Below are 19,838 nucleotides of genomic sequence, written 5' to 3' on the forward strand. Positions count from 1 at the left end.
ACATTGACAACAACAAACAGTCACATTTTAAACAGTAAATACATTTTTGCAAATATTATGAATGTTTACCGGATACATGGGAATTACTATTTTCTAAAGCTGCCTTGGGTTCTGAGATGATCAGGAGAAAGGCAAACATATAAATATTTTAAATAAATACATTGCCTTAAAAATCATACTGCATATTTTGAGCAAGTAAAATCTTTACTTTGAGCAAGTAAAATCTTGAAAGAGAAGAATATTTCATAGGAATTTTTTCAGGGTTCCTTCCAATTTCCAACTTTTCCATTGCAAAACCTGAAAAGTCCGGAGTAAGGGAAGGAGAATTTCCCCCCCTATTTGGGGGGGTTTCCCCCCATCTCTCTAGTATTAATCCATCTTTGGGGGGTAAAGCTATGAAATGATTGCTATCCATGCACTTTCAGAGGTTCATGGAGGACATTATTTTGGTACATCATAACAGTGTTGAGGTTTCCTATTGGGCTGATAGTCTGAGCTCAGAGGCTACACTCAAAGTAGCAGACAATTAAACTTCGTAATGACTCTAAAATGAGCTGCTGGTGGGTGAAAGCCAAAGAGTTTGTAAATCTGATAAGGCAATACACAATCAATGTGGAAAATGTTCCCTATCAATATTTGTTCAGGAGCTCTTTCCTGTTAAACGTCATCTTCATATAAACAGTATTTCTGTTTTGTGGCAGGAGCTGCAGGAAAAAGAACTTTATATAAATTAAGGAAGCTTTAGTCCAGATGCATAATGAGTTTTTCTCTTCAAAGTTCTTTCAAGATTGTGAGAGTTTGTAATGATAAAGGGTACATGGGAGAAAAGGATGAAGCTTTCATGTCTCTTTGGTTTAGAAGAAAAAGCGGCTAAGAGGATATGATAGTGGTTCATAAGATTTGCCTGGTGTGAAGAAAGAGGATAGAGTCACTTCTTCCCTCTCATAATACTAAGACAGGCCAGTCGATTCAGGTCACAGGAAAGAAAGAACTTGTAAGAAGAGGGGCTTTGGAAGGAGCTTATGATCTCATAACTAGAGATGGGCACGAACAGAAAAAAAACCTGAACATGATGTTCGCTGTTCGTTGCCATCCACGAACAGGGACTCACAAACAACCACGAACATGGCCCAGTTCACGAACATGTTCATGGTTGGCTGTTCGTGGGGGCCAGCAGGCTCTCCTCCAGCCATCATCCAAGTTTGGTCAAGATCCCTACTGCACCACTCCCAGAAACCTGACCTGAGCAGGCAGCAGGAAAGGTACCAATAATGATAGCTTAGCCCAGAGCCTGGCAGCAGCCCTGGAACTTGAAGGGGTATATCCCTATCCCACAACATACAAAGAAAATTCAAGCTCCAATGCACTCTCTATCAAAATGCCAACAGCAACTGTCTCTCTCCCTCTCCACTGTCTGCAAAGTCAGAGCTGGGAGCCCCCTCCCCCCTGCTCTTTGCTCCCTTGTAACAAATTTGGAGCTCCACACTTGAAAAGAAGACCTGCCTATCAAGCTAAATTGGGCTTAGATTGGGGTTTCCAGGGCAAAAGCAGGAGTTCAGACAGAGTTCAGACAATCCCTGCCTAAGTTGCCAAGGGAATTGATTGTAGGTGCCAGACTGTCTGGCTTGACGAACAGCAATGAATGAGGCTTGCAACGACCACCTGTTTGTTTAGAATGGGGCCTCTTGAACAGCTTGTTCAGGAACAGCAGATTGGGCTGTTCGTGGCTTTTCATATTGCTGTTTGTGTCCATCTCTACTCATAACATTCCCATGAGTTAACCATGATTAAAAGACCAGTAGAGTTATATCTACATGGGTCTTCGGTTATCACTGAAGCTGTTTCCACATACAGTGCCCCCCTCTTTTTCTTCTGAATGGCAGTGCCCTTTTAGGGGCAGGCATCCACCCAAAGTTGTGATCTAATCACCCTTTCCGTATCCTCAGTGAGCTCTTTCACAGACTTGCTTTGCTGCAGTCCAATTGCATTATTGGGACAGATTGGTGGGCATTTTCATGCAGTTGCCATTTTCCCCAGTGACCCACTCGGGTTTTTGGAAGGGTTTTTTTTTGACGGTAGGTACTGTAACACTCTAGCAAGTACCAGTTTAAAATGAAGCACGCTGTTGGCACAAGAGGCAAAAGTGCAGGTAAAATGGTGGCTGTTAGAGGAAAGTATGCAGGAAACGCCTATGTGGATTTTTCGTTACTAGAGCACATCACTGTAATTGCAGTAGTGATGACTGCAAAATGAAGGATCCTGGTCAGTTGGAACCAGACTGCGATGAGATTTGAACAAGGCACCTTCCAGCTCATTACTTACCTTCTCATCAATATGCTGCTCCTTTTTAATAAAAAGGTCAAAATGAAATATAGTACTAATTAATCCACAATATAAATTGTTCAATGTAAAGAGATTAACTTCTGCTTCACTGTTTAAAATACAGGATTTCATAGAAATTAATGCCTTGTGGGCAACTTTATGGTCTTTGGGTTCATTCCAACGCTGTTGGTCCTGAGTTGTTTCTTGATGTCCTGTCATTGCACATTGGAAAGTCAATCACTTTACTGTAATATATTTATTTTTCATTTAAATATTTTTAAGTAAGGTAAGGATTGAGATTTAATTTGGTAAAATCTCTGGTCATGCCTAAACAAATCTTTTAGTTGCCTCTTAATACTAGATGAAAGGTGATGCAATACTCTTATCTGCTGTTTCAGTTCTTTTAGTTGAAAGGAGACAAACTATTACAGAAGTGTTAATGAACATAGGAAATTCACCTGAGGCAATTCTGACTCCAGAATATGCTGTGCAGAAAACATACTTCCGCAACCTCAGATGCCTATTTACAGCTGGCCATGTATTGACTTGCTCAAACTCTGTAATTAAAATAGATGGAGGTTCACTTCTAAATAGGAAAGCTGCTGTTTCTTTTTTTTAATGTAGAGTATGATTGCATGAGCTTCTTCATGGGCATGGCAACTTAAAGACTGGAAATGAAGGCCCAGCTCTGGCGCAAGGGTACAGGCGGTGGCTTGGCTTGAATGCAAGGATTGCAGCAGCTATTTCTCTGAAAAGGAGTTTCAGTTTAATATACTTTAACTAGCTGATTAGACACATCTTAATTTGATGAACACCTTTCGGTATAATGTAATATATGGTATTAATTAAATTTCATGATGAACAATAATTCAGAGAAGTGTTCCTTGTGGAGTTTACTGCTTTGAAATTTCTGACTAGATAGTAACAGTGCTAATGTAAAACTGTTACCAGATCAGTGCTATATTACTGTTACTTGAAAATTATAAACTGAACTGCGTAAAGCTGAGCCAAAATATCATTCAAGTAACATCTTTCTTCCTATTAATGTCTGTGCTTGCAGTGGCATTTTATATCTGTTATGACAATGTATATTCTTGTTAAACCATGAAAACATTTTTCACTTGAATGTGTAAATAACCAAATTAGATTTCAACATGGTAGTATTAGCCACAACTTCAGGGGACCTATTGTTACTGATAGATTGATTTCATGAGAGTTGGCTAAATTGATGTTAAAAGAGATTAGTTTCTTAGCAGTTTAGAAATGCTGAGCATCTGCTATTTCTCCTTTGCATGATTTTCCATTGCAGATTAATGTATTAACATGATATAAATTATTGTGTTTTAGAAAGCCCCTCAGTTAATTAAAAATGACCTGAGTTTTAAAATATATTCTGTATTTATAATGGGGAAATGTGCAACAGAGCAAGTAGATGCTCATTAGCAAATTATAGATGAAATTCATAGCTCAGCCTCTTTATCGGCTTTCCTTCACAAATGCAGTCTACCAGTAATTCTGATTCTCAGAGGGAAGGCGGCCTTTCTAGGGAGTGTATTTATTGATTTACTTGATAGTCCACCTTTCTTATTGAGACTTAAAGTGGTTACAAAATTATAAAGAATGAAATAGGAACGGTATAAGACATTTTGTTAAAAAATGCAAAAAGTGATAATAGACAGTGCCATAAACTGTGGACCTTTGTGAATGTGTTCTCCTGAACAATTCCATTTTACTACAGCCATAGTTCCTTTATAAAAAGGCTATCCTGAACAACTGCATTTTTACACATTCTGTGGAATGATATGGACCCTTCCTGACCTCTTCAGGCAGGTCATTCCACCAGGTAGGAGCTACAACCGAGAATGCTCGGGTAGGCACAGTTGCTGAAGATAATGGATTAACAGTCATGCACATGAAATTCTGACTAGCATTCCTGTACAGGCAGAATGTTAGAAGTGAAAAAGGAGAGGACCAGTAGAGTTTAGTGAAAATGGCAGCAAAGACTTAGCCTCAGTTATTGGGCAGCTAATAGTAGTGATTTAAAATAATAGGTGCAACCATAGTTGGTAATTAGGATTTCTTTAAAAGTAAGAGGTGAGATAATTTTAAAAGTAATTTAGGAATGTATAATGACAGTTGTTATTAAGCACTTGTACTTTGGAATGGTTTTTAAAAATCTGACTGAATTTTTTTTAAAAAAATGTAATGCTGCTTTTTATAGTCAAGAAATAATTGATATATTTAAGAAATTCCTCTGTGAGCCAGCAATTAAATCCGGTTTTAGTAGAACTGGTCTCTCTGCTTAGGGATCTAAGCAGCACTATATGGATCTTGAGCAGAGTTACAACCTGCTTAGTTCATTGAAGTCAGTGAGTTTTTGAAGGGTATATCTCTACTTAGGCTTGCACTATTAGTTTTGGAGGATTACTTTGGTTACAGTTGTCCTGATATGTAATTTACTAATGTTCCACATTCCATGAAGCTCTACTACCTTGCACTAATGATTAATTAGTGACTTAATTTTCTTATGAGCAAGCAAAAATATTCCAATAGAACCATGTAAAACAAGTAATATTCATACAGGACTGTTTCTGTCTTATCCTGTTAGGTGTAAGAATATGTCTGTATCTTACTGGAATTCCTATTGGATGCTGCCCTCTGATGTTTGTGGAATGAACTGCTTTTGGGAAGCTGCTCGTAGGTAGGCTTTGACAGAGTCTCACTAGCTCAATTAGCTAATTTTAGCCTTGCTAATAATTATTTGACAAGATAAGAAAATGTTGAAGCAATGATGAGTTTTTTCCCCTTATACTCACTGTGCCGTACTGTTGTTGGTGTCACATCCCTCAACTAGGGTTGGATGTATTTTCATCAAAATAATTTAAATAGTGATTTATTTAAATCACCATCTACCACCGCCACTAGAGATGTAACATTCCCAGAAATTTTGAAGCCATGCAGGGGGGAAATGTCTCCTGCCCCAACAAAAAAACCTGGAAATATAAGAGGAAATTGAAATATATGCAATACTTAGTTTCCTGTCAAACCTGAGCTTATTTTACTGAACTAGCAACATAAAATGTCTTATTTATGACTTAGTTAGCAGCTGAAATTGTGCTATTAGGCATATTTACGAAATTTAAAATTATAAATGTCTTAGTTTTTTTTAAAAGAAAAATTGCAGATATACTCAATATTTGAAAGAAAGTTGCAAACTGCTGCACATATATTAATTTCTACCACCTGAGAGGTAGGGGGAGGAAATAAAAATTAAAAGTAGAAATCAAATTCTGTAGTAAACAAAACACTCATATAGTCACAATATATAGGATTACTAGCATATTTGGATGTTTGGTTATTTATAACTATCCTCTATTGAAAAATTCATTAAACACATTATAGCACATTAATTGTCAAAATTATTGAAATTTAAATGATAAACATATTCTTGAAAATATGTTGTATAGGTAGGGTTGTGAGGCCTCCTGCTGTCATGATGCAGTGTGTAATCTGCTTTGGATGTTAGTGAGAAAGGCAGAGAATAAATAAATAAATATAATTAAAGGCCACCCACCAGCTACCTTCATTGTCTGCCACTGCTCCAAGTGACTGTGAGAATTTAAAAAAGGAAAACCCAGAAGTGAAGTCAAGTAGCTCTACAGAACACACAGAAACAGTGTTGTTTCTGGAAATTATGTCATGGCGCACACACTGCTGCTGCATGTCCCCCCGCCCCAAGCTTCTCCCAGTTGCCAGGAATATTGAGTAAAAGCTTGCCTTAGATTTTTTTTCCCAATTGAAATCGTAGGAGTTTTTTCCCTCTGTGTTCCCCAACATTTTCCTGACTTTTGTTTCTCATTGGAAAAATTGAATGCCGTCCTCAGGGGTTTCTGTGTGGTATATTTGGAACAGGTAAAACTTGCCTATTTCATACATTTCAGAAGAGGAAATATTTCACAGGAATTTTTTTGCCCTAATGCTTCCCCATATGTCCCATTTTTTCCATTGGAAAAATGAAACACTCTTCCAACTTTTTCATACTATACATTTTTCATACCATACATTTTGAGTGATAACCTTTTAAAAGGAACATCTTTCTCATTCCAAAAGATAAAATAATTCACAGGATTTCCCCCCCTAAAACCCTCCCCAGAAAAAAAGTTTTTTCATGGGCCTTCACATTCCTAACCACTTCCCTGACCTCAAAGTAGGATTTAAATTTTGTGTGTGTGCGTGCATGCGTGTGCACAGTGCAGGGCAGTGAACAACAATGATAAAAATAATGAATAATAAACAATTTAAATGATCTATAGTTAAAAACATTTTCAGACTGGCGATAATACTTCAGATTCCAAAGTTTAATCATTACCCCACAACAAATAAAAGGCAGGAGGAAGGAAAAGGAGGAAGAGGGAGTGCTATTCGGATGGTATCCATCGTTGTCCTCAACCAAAAGCCTGGCGGAACATCTCTGCCTTGCAAGCCCTGCAAAACAGCATCAAGTCTCTCAAGGCACAGATGTTATTTGGGATAGATTTCCACCAGGTGGGAGCCAGGACAGAAAAGGCTCTGGCTCTGGTCAAGGACAGCCAGACTTCTTTTGAACTAGGAATCACCAGTAGATTGTTCTCTGCAGAATGTAACACTCTTTGGGGAACATATCAGAGGAGACGGTCCCGAAGGTACACGGGCCCCTGACCACTCAAGGCCTTAAAGGTTGAACCTGACTCAGTACTCCACCAGAACCAGTGCAGTTGACATAGCACAGGTTGAATGTGTGCTGTCCATGATGTTCCAGTCAGGACTTGGTCTGCCGCATTCTGGACCAGTTGGAGTTTCCAGATCAGTCTGAAGGGTAGGCCTGCATAAAGTGAGTTAGAGTAATCCAATCTAGAGGTGACCATTGCATGGATTACTATGGCCAGGTTGGGGCGAGACAAGAAGGGGCCTGTTGTCTCACCTGGTATAGCTGGAAGAATGCCAGCTTGGCTACATTTGTGATCTGTGCCTTCATTGATAAGGAGGCATCCAAAACCACACCCAAAGTCCTGACAGTCTGCACTGGTGTTAAGGGAGCACCGTCAAGAGTAGGGAGTTGGTGCCCCAAACCAGAATGCCCCTGCCCAGCCACAGAACCTCCACTTAGGTTGGATTCAGTCTCAGATGACTCTTTTTCAGCCATCCCACCATGGACTCTAGCCCCTTGGCCAGATTTTGTGGGGAGACATCTGGATGGCTGTCCATCAGCAAATACAGCTGGAGCGTACTGGTGACACCCCAGCCCAAAATTCCACATCAGCTGGGCAAGGGGGCACGTATAGATGTTGAACAACATTGGAGAGATGATTTCGCAATGGTACCTAGTAGACACCCTCTCTCCTAGCACTACCCCTCTGTCCCTGACCTTGGAGAAATGAGGTGAGTCACTTCAAGACTACTCCACGAACTCCTATGTCAATGAGGCAGTGGGTCAAAAGATCATGATCGACTGTGTCAAATGCTGCTGTAAGATGAAGCAATAACAGCAATGCTGACCTGTCTTGGTCCAGCTGTCTGTGGAGATCATCTGTGAGAATGACCAACACTGTCTCCATCTCATGGCTGGGACAGAAACTGAACTGGAATGGGTCCAGTCATCCAGGAAACTGGCTGCCACTCTCTGTTATCTTATCAGAAATGACAGATTTGAGACCAGACATTAATTGGAAGGATCTGTAGGATCCAAGGAAGGCTTTTTCATGAGCAGTACCACCACCACCTCTTTTAATCCTTCCGGGTTTAGTTCAAGAATCCCATTTTGAATTGTATATATTTCCTAAGCAAACATGCATTCTGATACACTTGTTTATATAACAATGTATATGTTTTTGCATCTAAGTTAAAAATCTTTTGATCTTGCAACCCATACGTTCTACAGAAATATGTCAAACTCAGGTCATGAGCAGAGCTGGTCTGCAGTACTGTAGATTAGCACTCTACACTACAGGGTTCGTTATCTTAACACAGATGAATTCTGTTTGTGAAAGAAGAATATAGGCATTGTCTTTTGTCCCCTGTAGATGAGAAGGTATCTTGAAGGGGGCGGACTTGAACAAGCATCTGATAGGAAAATGGTTAGGCACCCCCTTCCTGTCAGTCATCCACTCCACCTGAAAAGCTGCTTTGCATTAAAAAAAATGGGGAGGGGGGAATAACAGAGCTACTCATAATGCTGAGTGTGGCTCTCCGGCTGCACTCCTACATACTCTTTGAAGTAAACCCTTTTCAATAAAGTAGGTCTCACTTCTGAGGGCTGTAAGTGTCTAGAACTCTCCAGATGCAGAGTCTGGTAGTTAAAAGACAAAATAGCATTTTGTCATCAGATAAAAACTAAAGATATGTTAAGTGAGTTTGACAGAGTCAAACTTGGCACATTGCAAAACTCAGGTAGCTGGATGGAATAAAAAACAGAGTATGAGGTCATGCGTGTGGGCTCTGTGGATAATTCTGGTAGGATACAAAATGGGATCCCTAGTCTGAACAGATGATGATGACTTGCTGTTGGTGGGTTCTCTGGGAAGCCTGCAATACAATTAGTATAGCAATATATGATGGGAATGTGTGATTGATCATGTCATATATAATGCTGAACCTCAGAAGTCAGACATTTCCCCCGTGGGTTCTTCTTTACGTAGAAAAGCAGGTTTTGTTTTAAATAGGGGTCATTAGTCAGTTAAAATTATAGTTGCATTCAAACATCATGCTAAGCATGATTAAACTCCCATTTATTATGATGGGCACAATTATGGCTTGCTTTGACCTGCTTAACGCTCCTTATTACCTTCCTTGCACAAAGCTTAAAAATAAACTCCAGTGGGTTTAGAGGTCTGAATAGAGGTGCGAAGGCAAATTGGATCCCCCCCCCCCCCCCGGCCACTAGATTTCTAAACCAGAGGACAATATTATCCAGGTGCCTGAAGTCTGAATGGCACAGGCAAGTGGCCTTAGTGTGAGTGTGGCCTGTAAGTGTAAACTGTAACTTTCACTTCAAATGTTTTTAAAGAGAGTTTTGAAATGTTTTAAAAAAACTGATTTAAACTTTTTAAAAAACCAATTTTGATTAACCTAATCACAAGCAATCCTGTTAATTCTAAATACAATATAGCAGGAAGCTTATCAATTATTTTGTATTTAAAAATGGATTCAGCAGTTACAGACTTTATATCTTTTCTATGGAAATGGATTGTTTGCTTGCATTGGAGAAATCTATGTATATGGGATGGTGTCTTACAGCAGAGCGGAGACCCCTGTGTCTGTGCAACTCTAAATTGAAGTGATTCATTAACTGCCGGTCATACCATTTGTGAAAAACTAGTGAATTTTGACATTGGTGTTAGTGCTTAAAAGTTCTTTGAATACTGGCCTTAATATTTATTGCTGGTCACTGATACTGTTCACTCCAGAGCAGAGATGATACTTCAAGCTTGCTAAGTAACTGAAGAAAAATGTTACTTCTTTTGACTTGGCCTCAAATATTTTAGACATCTGTTTAGAGACAGTTCAGGAAGTTAAAGGAATGGATGCGGAGCCAGAACCGTGCAGAATCTTCTGTGAGTGCATCCTGTTTGCAAGCAGAAGCAGAATCTTGATCTTATTTTGCTTTGTGCCTCTGGCAAATAGTTGAAGATGGGTGTGGAATTAAGAAAGAAGCTGGAAGAAAGTAGAGCCCAGTTCTTAGAACCCAGTTGTTTGTAGCTGTCTGTTTCTTCTTTCCCCTGAACACTTTTTAAAATAGGGAATAAAAATAAACTGAGCTTGGATCCTGCTGTTATGTTTCTAGGGTGGATTTGTTCATACCTTTTCTTGCAGGAGTTCCATTATAAAAACATCCAGAAAACTAGTTATCTAAATAGGAAAGACGGCTCACTGACTTTGTCTTGTTACCTTCTCATCCCTATCCATGTTCCTATAAGTATTCAAGTTCATTATACTTATGCTGTGTATTTTTACAAAGTACTCGATTATGCGGCTGTCATACTTGATAGGGCTGCACTGCTTGAGGCCGATTAGCCCACTTGTCCAGTGTCTCTGCCAGCTCCCTGTTTTCAAGCACAGTTATCTGATCTGTAATTAGCAAGTTGGCTTCTTCCCTCTGTCTTTTTAAAACATCTGAGGGAAATAATCTGTTGAAGTTAATATTTGAGAACCAGTGCACACAAAAGCACCTGCATGGTGGTTACTCTCAAAAGTGGAACTTTTCTCCTGAACCAACATATAGAGATGCCTGAACATAATTTGGGTTTATTGCTTGCAGTGCCTTTTCATTTGAGCTGGTTTTGGGAGACCAGGGATGAAGCGGTAAAAGACCGGTGGTTTTAACATAAGTAGTATCTCTCTTAACATATTATAACTGAATAACTGTTACAAGTTGCAAAATCAAAATATATTTAAATGCTCTCAGACACTGCATAAATTAAACTATCTGAAAGTCATTTGTATTACCAAACCTAAGTGGTAGAAGAGGGACTTCATTGGTAGCAGCTGAAAATGACTGCTTTCTTCTTTCTGTCTCTAATCATAATGGTACTTCCCCTCTCAAATCACATGCCTGCAAGTTCAATCTGTACACGTTGTTTTATTGCATAGAGTATTTTACAACTATAGAACGGATATTTGTTTTTTGATCAAAATTTTTGTCTTTAACATTTTTTCTTTGGGAACTACTACTACCTGTATTCTTTTGTATTAGATATGATTTGGTGAAACCGTCTTCTGAGAAGATGCACTTGGCAGTGGTAGCCTGTGGTGAAAGATTGGAGGAGACAGTTACTATGTTGAAATCAGCCATTATTTTCAGTGTCAAGCATCTACAGTTCCATATCTTTGCAGAGGACCCACTGCATAGGGATTTCAAAGGAATGGTAGGTATCCAGATAATATGTGTGTTAACTGCTAACGTGAGTGGTTAGCGGTAACTTTTCTCTTGTTTGAATATCTAGTTGTTTATCTTTGAGTACCTCAGGCCTGTTTATTTTTGGTAATAGGAGCAAATTACTGTTTGGACTGGAGGGTTTTTTTTGGTTCTTTGGGATATAGTTTACCTTAAGTGCTCTTGAATATTTTTAAACTGAGCTTTCCTTCAAATATTTTTATAGCATGCAAAAATTGTAATCCTGAAATGAAGGGAGGAATGCAAAATATATCCTCCAGTGTTTTAACTATTAAAATAAGAATCTTGGTATGGTGAAAGCTTCCCTAACCTGGATCACGTCAGCTCTTGGAAGCTAAGCAGAGTCAGACTTACTTAGTAATTGGATTGGAGACCTCCAACAAAGACCAGACTTGCGGAGGCAGGCAATAGTAAGCCACCTCTGTTAGTCTCTTTCCATGAAAACCCCGCTAGGGGTCGCCATAAATTAGCTGAGACTTGACAGCATTCTCCAGCAACACCATGGCGAAAGCCATGCATCTGTTTATACAGCATCACTCAGCTTCTACTAAGACAATAAATGTCAAAAGACTTGAAAATGACAGCTTGCTTCCAGTTTGTTATCACCACTGCAATTACAAGTGGCATCATATGCATTTCATTTGTTGTAAGATTATCATTACTTTCCAAAATTATGGGATTTTGCCTTTACAGTTAAAATGTAAGCATTAAGTTCTCTTTATATGAGAGCCAGTGTTGTGTAGTGGTTAGTGTCAGACTAAGATTTGGGAGACCCAAGTTCAAATCCCAGCTCTGCCATGAGAGCTTGTTGGGTAACCTTCGGCCTGTCATACACTCTGAGCTTAACCTACTTCCCAGGGTTGTTGTGAGGTTTACGTAAAAAGGAGGAGAGGAGAATAATGTAAGCTGCTTTGGATCCCCCTTGGGAAGAAAAGGGCTATAAATAAAAGTATATCCTCCGTTTCTGATGTCTAATAGTGCAATCCTAAGCAGAGTTACTCCAGTCTAAATCCATTGATTTCAATTGGCCTAGACTGAAGTAACTCTGTTTAGGATTGCACTGTAAGTCTACCTATAAATTGCAAGCCCTTTTGCAATTGTTGCACAGAGTATTATTCTCCCCTTACTAAATTATAATAAGCCCTTGTTAATAAAGTAATTTTAGTTGATCAGAAAATTGCCCCTCCTGGTTTGTTCTTATTAAGCTAATAGCTCGTGCCCACATACAGAAGAATCAGTTATGCACTTAAAATAAGGAAAGACAATGCTGGAACACAAACTAGCTTTGAAAATATGCTTGATTCAATGCATTAAATGCTAACTTTGTTATGTTTTAGTCTTTCGGATTTATTTATAAAGATTTCTGGGAATTTCTTTTTAGAAGTATGATAGTACTTCTAAAAAAAAAAGTTCCCAGAAATCTTTATTCTACAACTGATCCCCTACAATTATTTTTTAAGAAGAGCACAAATGCCATAAATGGCAATTGAGGCCCTTGACTGAGGTATCTGAAACTGATGCAGCTCTGAAAATTAGAGTATCAGTTTAGTTGGACAGCTGTTCATGACATTTCTTATTGTATGCTTTTAAAATAAATGTTTGTTTGCTTTTTCAGCTTGATGGTTTGGCGCATCAAGGAAAATTTAATTATACTCTGTATCCCATCTCATTTCCAACTGAAAATGCAGCAGAATGGAAGAAATTATTCAAGCCCTGTGCTTCTCAAAGACTTTTCTTGCCTGTAAGTGGTAGTGGCTATGGCAGAACCCCTGCATTCTTTTTAGAGTCATTTAATGCACTATATTAAGGTGTATGTGTTTCAGAGCATAACAATTTGGGCTCTCAGCAGGTGAAAGCTTTCACTGCTTGGCAAAAGGGAAACTTTGCCGGATGAACATATAGCAGTTGAAATTCAATTCAGTTTTGATACAGAACTTTTCTCCTCTTTTCATGTAAGAGAGGAAATACGTCTGGTTGCATGTTGGACCTTTACGGTGTTTATGTATACTACAAGTAGGAAATATGCATATCAGGATATGTGGAATATGTGTATACCTGCATGTATGTGTGACTAGCTATTATAAGGCATGTACAGGGAGATCAAAACATGTGAATAACATCAGGGCAAGGAGGGAAATTATGTGTCTTCGTTAAACTTTGTATTTATGTTTCTTCATAATGCTCAAAAACTTAAAAATTGTCTACCTTTGGTATGAGAACACACTTCTATTGATTTACTTAGAAATGTGTCTGTCTCTCTCTGAGCGACTTATAAAATTAAAAATGATTTAAAAAGCAATGAAATTTAAAAATATGGAATAAGTAACCTGAAATAGCTTAATTCAGCATCATAAAAGATTGATTCTTGTTTTTCTTTCTGCATAATGTTAAATTTTAGTGCACAGTGAATACAATCCGAAATTGCTTGTATTAGCCTGTGAAAATCAGTGTGAAAATCAGCTAACTTAAAGCTGTCCATTGTGATGAATGGATGTTTCACTTATACAGTAGTTCACTGTTTAAGATGTCTTTCAGAGATTGATCCGCATTTGACCTAATACGTGTTTACAAAAATCTTTCCTTTACAGTTGATTCTCAAAGATGTGGACTCTTTGCTATATGTTGATACAGACATCTTGTTTTTAAGACCTGTTGATGATATTTGGTCTTTTTTGAAAAAATTTAATTCTTCTCAAATTGCTGCAATGGCACCAGAGCATGAGGAGCCTCGTATTGGATGGTATAATCGCTTTGCTAGGCATCCATATTATGGAAAAACTGGAATAAATTCTGGAGTAATGTTAATGAATATGACCCGTATAAGAAGAAAATATTTCAAGGTATGTATACGCTATCATAACCATTTCATATACAGGCTAAAAGGATATGTTAAACATCACCATTTGAATGCATTCTCTTTCACTGAGCACTCTTACTTTATTGAAGGAGCATGGTGTGTGGTCCTGCATTAAATGAGGCCGGTGTAGCATGCGTTGTCCCCAGATCCTCTGGATAGAATTGCCACAATTTGGGAGCAAGGGGCCAGGACCCTGATTATCTGCCCCAGAACAGTCCCAAAAGCTATCGTGTGGGATGCAGAGAATGTCCCTTTTCTTCCAAGAAAGGAGGATCAGGAAGACAACTGCCTCTCCTTTTTAAATCTTTCCTGTGTATTAAGGATTGTGGGCTGAGCAGCCAACTGGTAGGGGAAATTTAACCTTAGACTAAGAAGTCTCTCAGAACTGGGCTCCGATTTTATAAAATTTATCCTAAGCATGCACACATACTGTCATATTGTCAGATGAAGAGAACTGGGAAAAGGAAATCAGAACTTAGAAAATATCTTTAACTATACTTTACATTGTCAAAAATTTTTTTGCATGCTACTTACATTCTCCTGTGAGAAGCCTTTTGCTTTTCCCTTGTTTTATTTTAGTTGTGATGTAAGTGTGGAAGACAAGCAGACCAGAAGGTGGCGTTACTGGACTGCTTGCTACAGACTTCCAATTTCTGTTAAAACACTGCTATAAAGTGTGATGCTTTTAAAGCTGCTTATTCGATCAGTTTATATACTGATTTAAATGATAAGAATTATGTTTATTTCTCATAGTGCTAGATAGTGAAATTTTTAAGAATACTCAAGACACATGTCTGCACTTTGTGATTAGTGCTGGTAATCTGCTTGTAACTTATCAGGTTTGCAGAAGAAAGCGAGAAAACAGCAAAACATTACACTTTCATATATTAATGTTTTTAAAGTATATCATGACTAAACTAAATGTTCTGTCATTTGGAATAAGTAATTCCTGATGAAGTCTATTGCATACTAAGAACAATTTATCCAGTGATATTTAGTAATCAGTTGATTACTCTTAAACACAATCTATTATTCTGTTTCCCCTGAAAATATTCTCTCTTGCTATATAAACCAACATTTTATTTAACCATTACAGTATTACTGACTTTTCAACCTTGTACCCATAAATTGTATCCCAAATCTATAAAGAATGTTAGTTACTGATAGCACTTAAACATCACAAAAGAAAATACTTTTTAAAGTAATTGAAATAGAAATCTTTACAATTAGTTGATTCTTGAATGCTGGTGTTCATTCTTAATTTCTGAACATTTTAGTTTTGGCTTTTTACAGTCCACCCTTTTCATTTCATACTGTTTACTAGGCCTTTGGATTTACAAGTAATTAAGCAGCAGTGGAACAAAATGAGTCCATTATTTTGCCATCGGCCTATGAAATATACTGTAATTAATACATTCTTGTCTCTGTGGAAAAAATTGCTTCAAACTCAGGCTAGCTGGCCATTGTGTGAAGAATTGATAAGAATTGCTTTTTTATAGGTCTGTTCGGACAAACAGTCATTTCTGTTTGTAACTAGGAATGGAAAACCATCCAGGATAACTTTTCGTTTAGGAACATAACTTAAGTTGCTACAAGAGCTTCTTTTTGCCTTAAACGAGTCAACTACAGTGTTTTACACAGACGAATTTATTCTTCAAAACTCTCCTGAGCTATCTGAGGGCAGGGGGGTTGTTCAAAACAATGTAGAATATTAGTCATGCTAGAAAAAATAGTGTCTTAAAACAAACCTGCTCATAGTCTGAAAGCCTGCCTAAAGGTGGAAGCCTTTTAGCTTCCTAAAATCAGGCAGTGACTAACTTAAGTGGCTTTTAATTTAGAGAGAGTTCCAGAGAGAGGTTGTAATGTAGAATGCTGTGGCCCACCTTCCCATCAACATAATAAATCAAGTCGATGAGACACATAGCCAAAAGGAGGCAGACAGAGTTTTACAGTACGCTGGACTGAAGTTTTGTAGGTAATAACAACCATAATGAATTATGCCCAGAAAATCATAGTAATCGAATATAAATGCACGAAAAGTAGTTTTGCTTGCTCATATCTTGTGGCTCTAAGCAGGGTATGGCCTGCTTCACTTTTGTTAATAACTTCTGAATAGTGTTTCTGGGCACACCTGCATTAATAATAACAACAACAACATTCGATTTATATACTGCCCTTCAGGACAACTTAATGCCCACTCAGAGCGGTTTACAAAGTATGCCATTATTATCCCCACAACAAAACACCCTGTGAGGTGGGTGGGGCTGAGAGAGCTCCAGAGAGCCATGACTAGCCCAAGGTCACCCAGCTGGCTTCAAGTGGAGGAGTAAGGAATCAAACCCGGTTCTCCAAATTAGAGTCCCACACCCTTAACCACTACACCACTGACTCCCATTCAGAATGTAATCAGAGCATGTATGATAATGGCTGGATTCCTGTTTTCCAAGAAGCTGAGATAGCAAATCAGGTGGAGTGGATTAAAGAGTGCTCTGGGCCACTCCAACAGCTGAAAAGCTTGTAGGAGTATGTCCTAGATCACCTTCAAGCTGAAAATTTAATCATTCAGTGGGTGTTGCACTGCCAAGGATGGGCACAACTTTTTTGCAGATCCACACTAATTTCAAACATACATACTTGTCGTAACATGTAATGCAGGCTGTGATGCAACAAGAGTCCTGTTCCATCAAATCTTAACAGGACAATTAACAGCTCTGTCCTGCTAGTTAGGTGCGTCTGGATAGAGATGTTCTCTTCCTGTTACCTAGTCAAGACCTTTTAGCCAGGAAAGCAGCACGAATTAATTTCAGAGCTGGGAAGGGGGAGAAATGAGCACTAATGTGAAAGCTCTTGAAAGTTACCAGAAGCTGGACCACCTATTTGTTAATACCAGTCAGAAAGTTGTAATTGGCCTAGGGTCCCAGCTTGGGGGTGCCTTGGTACCTCTGTGCTTTGGCTTTGGTGCTTCCTATGCCGATACCATGTGACTTTGTCCTGTGGCCTACAAATCTCTGTCAGGCAGCTACTGTAACTCTATCAAGAAGTTACAGGCTGCTGGCTTGGAAAGCCCTGCTCCTAATCAGCCCTCTGCGTGTTTTGAAGTGAAGTTCAAGCTCAGCTCCAGGTACTAACTGTAACAGCTAGACAGGGTAGCTTTATTGTTTTCTTATGCTTTAGATCTGCTGAGACTTGTACTAGTTTTATAAGTATATTTTCATATAGGAGTCTGTTACTTGAGTAATACCACCTTGGAACCTGGAGGAGGTTATCTGGCAGCTTTGCCAGGGTTTATAAAGAGGTTCCACTGCAGCAAAAAAGGCAAATGTTTACTGCAACAAGCAGCTTGGAAGTGGCTGGAGAAGTTTGCCCAGCTGAGAGGTGGTCAGGGTAGTGCCAGGGTAGTGAGGAAGGATTGCTTTGCTTTCATAGTGGTGCTTGGCTCTGCCACCCCTCCACTTTGCCTGCTGCCATTGCCCTGGCTATTACCCTTCCTGTTCCTCTGAGAGCAGTAGGGGGCCCCTGATCTGCAGCTCTAGTTGCCAAGAGCAAACTCGTGGTCGCCATTGTGACTTAGTGCCTGGGGTTTGTTGAAACCTGACATAATGCACTTTTTCTAATGTCCGATTAAAAGACGATATAGAATCCCAATTTCTAATGGAGATTTCTAATTTGCACGCTAGTAGGGTTCTTTACTGGTCATTCTGATGCTTTTAGAGATTGCACATAAGACAGGAAATTAATGTAGAGCTGGAAGGTATCCTAAGTGTCATCTAGTCCAACACCCTGCGCAATGCAGGAAATTCACAGCTACCTCACCGCCCCCAGTGATGGTCTCTAGGAATTCATAGGTTGGATCCCATCAAGGATCCACACCTGTTGCGGGGGGGGGGGATAACTTTCACTGTTCCCCCCTCCCATAGCAGACCTTCTATTGCCCACCCCCTGCCACTGTTGTATGCTACTTTTGATGTCCCCTGTTATCAAAGAGCACCATTTTGGAAGAGGTTTCAGTCTGTGGAGGGGAGGGCGCTATGTTTCCATGCATGGACATTTTAGACAGGATCTATCTGTCTAGATAGTAAATATTCATGGTGGCACCGGTTTTTCTGAATTTTTGGAGAAAGAGTCTTGCATTCTTCTACTTCATTGAAATCCAAGACCTGCTTTTAAAATCTCCTAAATTTAGTCAGTGTAACTGAAATCGGAATATATTGTAATGCTTATTTTCTTTGGTGTATTATTAATTTTATGTGGTAATCTTGCAGTTAACTACTTATATGGGGCATGTGACAGTTGTTTCCAGGTGTAGTTTAACACACTGCTCAAAGAACTTGTGACATAAAGGTCTATTTTGAATGAAGGACTGGTAACCTTTCTTGTTCTTATGCCTAGAGTGATTCTTAAGTAGCCACAGTGTGTTTTGGTATATGTGTTTTGTATTTTAAAAACAGTTAATTTTAGTTTAGAAATGATATTTTGTTTTTATTTCACCTTAAAATTTGTATTTATTTATAAGTGTTTTATGATATTTGTTTTTATAATTATACTATTTATTCATAATTCATGAAATACTTGTCTTTCAAGCAATGTAAACATTCAGCACTGCCGGTCTTCAACAGAAAGTTAACCAGTCTAAATGGGTGTGTGTAAGGTGCCATTGAATTGCAGGTGATCTATGGCAACCCCTCATGGGACTTTCAAGGCAACAGAAAACCAGAAGTGGTGCGCCATTGCCTGCCAGTCAATCTCAGTACACTCAAATAAATACGAAGTTAAAGTTTCCATAGTGTGTAAAACCGCTCTGAGTGGGCATTAAGTTGTCCTGAAGGGCGGTATATAAATCGAATGTTGTTGTTGTTGTTACTCTACTTTATCCTCTCTTGGTGTTTGCTTTGTATGGTGTAGAATGATATGACAACAGCACGGTTACGGTGGGAAGAAATTCTTATGCCACTGCTAAAAAAATACAAGTTGAATATAACATGGGGTGATCAGGATCTTCTGAACATCATGTTTTCCCATAATCCAGGTAATATGCTTTTCTAAAGCTTCTTAGCATGGTATTTAAATCGTCATCTCAGTAAGTTATCAGTACTTGATCCACAGAATGTTTTATTTTTTAAAAAATTATGTATTATTTATTCATTGAAAGGCTCTCTGTTTTTAGTATCATACTCAGTTATGTAGCACAGCTCTTGCAAAATGTTAAATCAACAGTCGAGGTGCACAGCAGGCTGGGCAATTGAATTTGTCAAAAGGTTGAGCTCAGAGGTCTTAGAACCAGAAATCCTCCACAAACATCACCTACTGTAAACCCTAATTAATGTTCCTTGAATATTATTGAGACAATGTGGACTGCATATTTATTTGGTAAATACCGTGCCTTTCAAGGTCAGGAGAGCCTTTGCATGGAATAGATTCCAGTGAGTAGATACAGTAGTCTTTGAAGGGTGGTATTAGTGAATTTCTTACTTTGGTTGTCTTCATCAAAAATAAAATGTTCCAGTCCTTTTTTAAAAAAAAATAAAGCTCTTAGCAATTGCTCTGATACAGACAAAATAAAAATAAGAGAGATGACAAACTATATGAAAGTATGTATAATAAAACATAAATAAATGCCTCATCCTTTTCCTTCTTGGGAGAAATATTATTCACTATTATCTGTAATTACTGTTGCTCTTCAATGCTATTCTATCAACAAGCTGATAGACTGTATCTTATTTTACATAGTCT

At 38.6% G+C, this 19,838-nt stretch overlaps 1 protein-coding gene across 2 annotated transcripts in view; it reads left to right on the top strand.

Annotated features, from left to right (window-relative positions):
• The window catches only part of GXYLT1 (glucoside xylosyltransferase 1), a 35,941-nt gene that overhangs the window by 9,131 nt on the left and 6,972 nt on the right, over positions 1-19,838 (top strand). Inside the window, exons 2-6 of one of the 2 annotated variants that reach the window (XM_054989401.1) lie at positions 4,931-5,023; positions 11,051-11,222; positions 12,867-12,992; positions 13,840-14,091; positions 19,011-19,134. In XM_054989401.1, coding sequence (XP_054845376.1) covers positions 4,931-5,023; positions 11,051-11,222; positions 12,867-12,992; positions 13,840-14,091; positions 19,011-19,134 — 767 coding nt within the window. The remainder of the gene's footprint in view (positions 1-4,930; positions 5,024-11,050; positions 11,223-12,866; positions 12,993-13,839; positions 14,092-19,010; positions 19,135-19,838) is intronic. The other variant, XM_054989402.1, reaches the window with a different exon arrangement.

Source organism: Eublepharis macularius, chromosome 9, assembly GCF_028583425.1.
Source record: "Eublepharis macularius isolate TG4126 chromosome 9, MPM_Emac_v1.0, whole genome shotgun sequence".
Taxonomy (NCBI): Eukaryota; Metazoa; Chordata; class Lepidosauria; order Squamata; family Eublepharidae; genus Eublepharis; species Eublepharis macularius.